The sequence below is a fragment of the Palaemon carinicauda genome, chromosome 29 (genome assembly GCF_036898095.1).
Source record: "Palaemon carinicauda isolate YSFRI2023 chromosome 29, ASM3689809v2, whole genome shotgun sequence".
In the NCBI taxonomy this organism is placed as follows: Eukaryota; Metazoa; Arthropoda; class Malacostraca; order Decapoda; family Palaemonidae; genus Palaemon; species Palaemon carinicauda.
In genome coordinates, this window is record NC_090753.1 from 84,515,502 (window position 1) to 84,523,001 (window position 7,500).

General features: G+C 37.5%; 1 protein-coding gene across 1 annotated transcript in view; it reads right to left on the reverse strand.

Moving 5' to 3' along the window:
* tko (technical knockout) overlaps positions 1-7,500 on the reverse strand; it is a 74,019-nt gene that overhangs the window by 41,789 nt on the left and 24,730 nt on the right. The window contains exon 3 of the mRNA XM_068353427.1: positions 2,723-2,949. Within this exon, the coding sequence (XP_068209528.1) occupies positions 2,723-2,949 (227 nt within the window). The remainder of the gene's footprint in view (positions 1-2,722; positions 2,950-7,500) is intronic.

Below are 7,500 nucleotides of genomic sequence, written 5' to 3' on the forward strand. Positions count from 1 at the left end.
TTCTTGAAAGCTGCCACATTTTTGCTATTCTTGACATCGAGTGGAAGGTTGTTGAAGAGTCTCGGTGCAGCATAACTGAACATTCTTCGTCCTATTGCATGATTCACACTAATTTCGGACGTCCGGTTGTGATAACTTGTTATATTATACAAACTTTAAACTGAAATCTTGCTTTCATAGTCAGCCTTGTAAATCAATATAAACTACTATATCAAGTTAAACTAAATGCATGCAACCATATGTTATCATCATTTGAACAATTTTGTGTATTTTTGGCTCTTCTGAACCTCTCTTGGGGGAAATCTAGCTTAATTCCACGGACCCCTATTAACGCCGAGCAAAGGATGAAAATATCGATTCCATAGTCAATAAAACCCATTGACAGCAAGTAAGGAGCAATTCCGTTTATTCCATAATGGCTAGGTGTTGTAGCTGAGATATATTGATTTCGCGAGAAACGTTTGGATAAAAATAGCTGAAGACTAGAATTGAAACATACTTTTGAAGGTGGAGTAGATGATCAAAACGCTTGTCAGCTCTGCAAGTCGAGTTTGATTCATTGAGCTGGTTAATCTTCTTCAATTTTTATAATAATAATAATAATAATAATAATAATAATAATAATAATAACAATAATAATAATAATCTATTTAGCAATAAATTGCTTCCTAGCATTGTATTATTATTATTATTATTATCATCATTATTACTAGCTAAACTAAAACCCTAGTTGGCAAATCAAGATGCTATAAGCCCAAGGACTCCAACAAGAAAAAATAGCCCAGTGAGGGAAGGAAGTAAGGAAGAAAGGTTGTCAAAACGTCGGACCTACGCACCACAGAAAAACTAGAAAGGTAATAAATATGTACCAAGCACTGCACCCATAAAAGGACATTGATAAGCTCTACATTCCACTCACTGGAAGAGGTAAAAATTCCATAAGTCCACAGAAGATTGTGTCAACACCGAGAGCTATGATGATAATTCACATGTGCTGGTAAACAGGAAACAAAAGACTGTACCCCGTGTTTTGTGGAATGGATACAGTTCTAGACAAAAGTAAAACATACATAGTACACTTATAAAAAAAAAAAAAAACCGTAATTTTAATCGGAAATTCTCCGTAAAAATATACTGTTCACAGCCGTATTTCTATAAAATACAATCGACCGTAATTTTACCCTACTTTGTTCTTATATTTTACGGGTTGGTGGCCGTGATATCACTCATTTCCGACAGTATATCCGTCTTTAAAACGGTAAAAATCCTGGAATAAATGTTGCCAGGCATTTACCGTTTTTTTTTATGCAAGTTTTTAAGAGTGTAGGGTGATCTGGATAGAAGGTAAAATTCTGGATATTGAAAAATAGCAGCAAATTGAATCACAAGTACAATTGTTTGGCATCTGGATACAGAACACTGCAAATTAAACTATTGCGATTTTAATGCTATAGTTATGGTGATGGTTGGGTTGACTGTCTGACGGCTACAAAGACTTTCAATCAATTAAAATAATTCTTCCTTCGTCAAGTGGGGTGTTATAATACATTTGCCAACTTAAATTTGATGTATAAATAACAACTGAATGATAATTATAAATAGCATCAAAAGAAAATATCAAAGGGTATACATACATACACACATACGCATATATATATATATATATATATATATATATATATATATATATATATATATATATATATATATATATATATATATACATACCTTCAGGTTTCTGGAAACTATATGAACAAGCTGAGATGTATCGTATCTAAGTTCTCGTGTATCAAAATATGCAGCCATATACATCAACCTCCAACTTATTGTAATAAGCTATTCAAAGAATAAATTGAAGTCTCCTATTTTCTAAATGTTATAACAGCTTATTGAACTACTAAAAGACTCGAAGCTAAGGATTGTTCATATGCGACTGTTTAAAGATAGTAAATAATAAACACGCCTTGTGGATCTACAAAGCAGATTTAAAATTAGTCAAGAAGATATTCCAGACGGTGCCATTGAAAACATACATTCAAACATCGGTGCCGGTTTAGTATGTGGCCTACCTTTTTATTCTGGTTTAGTATGTGGCCTACCTGGCTTGTTAAGTTAAGTAAGGTAAGGTAAAGTTAGTTTACGTTAGGACACATACTAAAACAGATAGAATTTCGTAGGCCATGTTCGAAAGGTAGGCCACAAAATAAGATGTGGCCTACCTTTTTTACTCTGGTTTAGTATGTGGCCTACCTGGCTTGTTAAGTTGGGTAAGGTAAGGTAATATAAGGTAAGGTAATATAAATTAAGGTAAGGTAAGGTAATATAAAGTAAGGTAAGGTAAAGAAATATAAGGTAAGGTAAGGTAATCTAAGGTAAGGTAAGGCAAGGAATATAAGATAAGGTAAAGTAATATAAGGTAAGGTAAAGTAATATAAGGTAAGGTAAGGTAATATAAGGTAAGGTAAAGGCCACATACTAAAACAGAAAGAATTTCGTATGCCCTATTCGAAAGCTAGACCACATACTAAACCCGCACCGAAACAGGTATCCAAAAGCAGAGACGGAGAAATGATTAAACCCACTGACACCCCCCCAAAAAAGAAGCTTGACCAGCAAAGAAAGCAATTTCAAGCAATGTCCTTCCTCCGAGGGAGACAATATACTTTCCCCATTACCTGACAAAGAATGACAGAGCCCACAATGGCGGAGCAGGTGTACTTACAGAACCCAAATGATTCCACGACGATGCGGACAAAAGACCCGTCGCCGTCCCCGGGGAATGGGTCTCCAGGGATCCGGTCGCTACGGGTCCGAGTGGGTCCGAAGACCATCTGCTGCTTCCGAGGCTCCAACTGGCGAGAGTTCTGCAGGTGGTGGATGCTTGGCAGATGGCTGAAGGCGGCCGCTGTAGAAGACGCACTTTGGAGGTGATGGCTTTTTTGGTGGCACCTGGTGGGGGAGGGAGAAGGGAGAGGGTGAGTGGGGGGTTGACGGCACTTGAATACGTGTATCTCTCTCTCTCTCTCTCTCTCTCTCTCTCTCTCTCTCTCTCTCTCATAAGTGAACCTGATAATTGTAACGCTAGATAACTTGCACCCGATTTCTCTTGTATTTTCGGCAAGGGAATTCAGTCAACTGAAGCTTGAGCTTAATATGAGAGAGAGAGAGAGAGAGAGAGAGAGAGAGAGAGAGAGAGAGAGAGAGAGAGAGAGATCTGGCAAAATATCTCTAACACTTAAATTAAAGATTTAGAAAAAATTGAGGCAAAAATTAGAAAAAAAATGAGACAAAAATGAGAGAGAGAGAGAGAGAGAGAGAGAGAGAGAGAGAGAGAGATCTGATAAAATATCTCTAACACTTAAATCAAAGAGATTTAGAAAAAATTATGAGAAAACTGAGAGAGAGAGAGAGAGAGAGAGAGAGAGAGAGAGAGAGAGAGAGAGAGAGAGTATTCTACCTAACTACAGGAAGGTCAACCACCTTGTTTACGCGTTACCAGTTAAACGACTCGGGTTACCATTGTCTTCGCAAAACCTGACAGTTGACCGATGAAACTGCTCTGTGCGGCCATGTAATGAAAACAAGGATTAACTTGGTGTCTGGTTTCATTCTTAAAGCCTACTTCGATATAGAAAACTCCTGAAGCAAGAGTTCTCTTGCTTGGGGGTACACCGGGCACAATATTCCATCTAACTTCTCTTCCAGTTTTTATAGGAACTGTTTATTTTAATGTTGTTACTGTTCTTAAAATATTTTATTTTTCCTTGTTTCCTTTCCTCACTGGGCTATTTTCCCTGTTGATATAGAAAACTCCTGAAGCAAGAGTTCTCTTGCTTGAGGGTACACTCGGGCACACTATTCTATCTCGTTTCTCTTCTACTTGTTTTGTTAACGTTTTTTATAGTTTATATAGGAAATATTTATTTTAATGTTACTGTTCTTAAAATATTTTTTTTCCTTGTTTCCTTTCCTCACTGGGCTCTTTTTCCTATTGGGGCCCCTGGGCTTATAGCATTCTGCTTTTCCAACTAGGGTTGTAGCTTAACAAATAATAATAATAATAATAATAATTATCATTAAAGAAGAGATAGATAATACATCTCCAAAACAGCTTCGTAGTATTTTGACAACTTTCTTTCATCATGATATCAGTATTTTCTAAATTTCCTTTATACATACATATCTAATTAGAACGAAATCTCTCTCTCTCTCTCTCTCTCTCTCTCTCTCTCTCGCTCCTTTTGTCACAATATCAATAATTTCACAATTTCTTTTATACATACACATTTAAATAATGCAAATTATCTCTCTCTCTCTCTCTCTCTCTCTCTCTCTCTCTCTCTCTCTCTCTCTCTCATATATATATATTATATATATATATATATATATATATATGTGAGTAAGTGTATCTCACTGATAGTGATAATTGTTACCATTATCATTTAACCGATTCAAAATGATCACTTAAGAGTCCCAGTTCCAAAGGATTTAATTTTAATGCAAAAGTTACATATCAAAGATCCCAAAAATAAATCAACAAGCTGAAATAATTTGGGAATCTGGTTAAATTGCTCTAATATCCTCATACCAGTCAATCGACGTTGGTTGAAAATATGAAGTGTAATTTTTACTAATAATGAGTTGCTTTATAAACATATTCAATTTTGGGGATACTTTCGAGATAATCTGGAAGGCTCCACAAGGCACTAGAAGAGTTGAAAGACCCTGGCCTACATGGCTGAGGACTATGAAGCGTTAAGTAGATGATGAGTGGAAAAGTATTGAATTAGCGTTTAAAATGCTTCCAGAAGACTAAAATTACAGAAAGACTATTGCTCAGAATGCATCTATACCGTTTCAAATGCTTCCAGAAGACTAAAATTACATACAGAAAGAAAAGTTTAAGACAGAGACGGCTGGCGAAATCTAATTGAGGCCCTTTACGTCAATAGGCGTAGATGATGATGATGATGAATATGGAAGGCCTAAGTGAGATTCACTGCAGAAAAATCATTGAGAAGATTGTTTGAAAATATATACATTTCTGAGTTTCGTTTTTAGAAAAACGAAAATGGACAAAATTGCATTATTGTAATGACGAAACTGTGGTAATGTTAGGAAATGTGACTTGGTTTATTGTCATTATTATTTTTTTAGGCAATTCTGATTATCTTTATCGAATTTCTCATTTATGTTTTAGGTAATTCTGGTCCGTTTTTTATCGAACAAAACATTCATGTTTTAGGCAATTCTGAATCTTTGTTATCGAATTTCTCACTTATATTTTAGGCAATTCTGATCCTTATTATCAAGTTTCTCATTTATGTTTTAGGCAATTCTGATCCTTATTATCGAGTTTCTCATTCATGTTTTAGGCAATTCTCAATCTTTGTTATCGAATTTCTCACTTACATTTTAGGCAATTCTGATCCTTATTATCAAGTTTCTCATTTATGTTTTAGGCAATTCTGATCCTTATTATCGAGTTTCTCATTTATGTTTTAGGCAATTCTGAATCCTTTTTTTATCGAATTTCCCAATTATATTTTAGGCAATTCTGGTTGTTTTTTTATAGGTTTTCTCAATTATATTTTAGGCAATTCTGGTTGCTTTTAATAGGTTTTCTCATGAATATGTGTGATTCTTCAGTCACGAGAGAGAGAGAGAGAGAGAGAGAGAGAGAGAGAGAGAGAGAGAGAGAGAGAGAGAGAGAAGGGGAGCGGGTGGTTAGAATGCAGGAGGCCTAATATTAGACAATAATGAGCGCCGAGTCTTCAAAACAGGATGACGTCCTCACACGCCAAAAGATATCTAGGTCAGGTCGGGTCACATTCGAAGAAAAGGGGTCCTCGGAGCGATCATCTGACCTCCAAAAGGGCGCCCTGTGACCAACACTTACCTCAGCGGGGGGTCCGGCGACCTTCCCAACAAGGTGATTATAGGTAATATGATCCTATAATGACCGAACTCAGGTCAACAGTCCTCGCGCGACAACATCACCAACGGAGGATGTTCTCATCTCGGGAGGATGTGTGCGACAACACCACCAGCTTCCGGTCAAGGAGTTCTCTCTCTCTCTCACTCACTCACTCACTCTCTCTCTCTCTATCTCTCTCTCTCTCTGGCCAGGGCACCGGTCAAGCTTCTCGGACAAGTTATGATCGCTTGCGTCAAACTTTCCGGTCACGGCTCCAGTCAAGGATTCGGTTAAAACTCTATAAATGACTCCAGTCAAGGATTCGGTTAAAACTCTAGAAATGACTCCAATCAAGGATTCGGTTAAAACTCTAGAAATGACTCCGGTCAAGGATTCGATCAAAATCATAGGCATGATTGGATTCAGTGGAGATTCTAGGCATGGTTCCAGTCAAGGATTCAGTTAAAATGCTAGGCATAACTCCAGTCAAGGTTTTAGTTGAGATCCAGGGTAAGGTTCCAGTCAAAGATCCAGTCAAGTATCAGGTCAAGATTCTAGGCATGGCTCCAGTTAAGGATTTGAGTCACATTCTAAGTGACGACCTCTGCTAAGTTTCTAGAAGTTCCAGTCAAAAATTTAGCCACAATCTAAGTACGACTCCAGTCTCCAGTCAAGTATTCGGTTAGGATTCTACGTTTGTCTCCAGTCAAATATTCAGTTAGGATTCTACACTCGTCTTCAGTCAAGTATTCGGTTAGGATTCTCCGCTTATCTTCAGTCAAGTATTCGGTTAGGATTCTCCGCTTATCTTCAGTCAAGTATTCGGTTAGGATTCTACGCTTGTCTTTAGTCAAGTATTCGGTTAGGATTCTACGCTTGTCTTCAGTCAAGTATTCAGTTACGATTCTACGCTTGTCTTCAGTCAAGTATTCAGTTACGATTCTACGCTTGTCTCCAGTCAAGTATTCGGTTAGGATTCTACGCTTGTCTTCAGTCAAGTATTCAGTGAGGATTCTACGCTTGTCTCCAGTCAAGTGAACGGTTAGGGTTCTACGCTTGTCTTTAGTCAAGTATTCGGTTAGGATTCTACGCTTGTCTCCAGTCAAGTATTCGGTTAGGATTCTACGCTTGTCTTCAGTCAAGTATTCAGTGAGGATTCTACGCTTGTCTCCAGTCAAGTGAACGGTTAGGGTTCTACGCTTGTCTCCAGTCAAGTATTCGGTTAGGATTCTACGCTTGTCTTTAGTCAAGTATTTGGTTAGGATTCTAAGTTTGTCTTCAGTCAAGTATTTAGTTAGGATTCTACGCTTGTCTTTAGTCAAGTATTCAGTTAGGATTCTACGCTTGTCTCCAGTCAAGTATTCGGTTAGGATTCTACGCTTGTCTTCAGTCAAGTATTCAGTTAGGATTCTACGCTTGTCTTCAGTCAGGTGCCTGTCAAACCTTCTGGATCAAACCTCCAATTACGTAGCCAAGAATTCAATTATACGGCCTTTCATACAAAGCATAAACTTATCATCCAGGGAAATCGTAACCGAAATGCAGGTGTTCATTTAAACTCGTTCGCATCCGGTCAGCCGTTC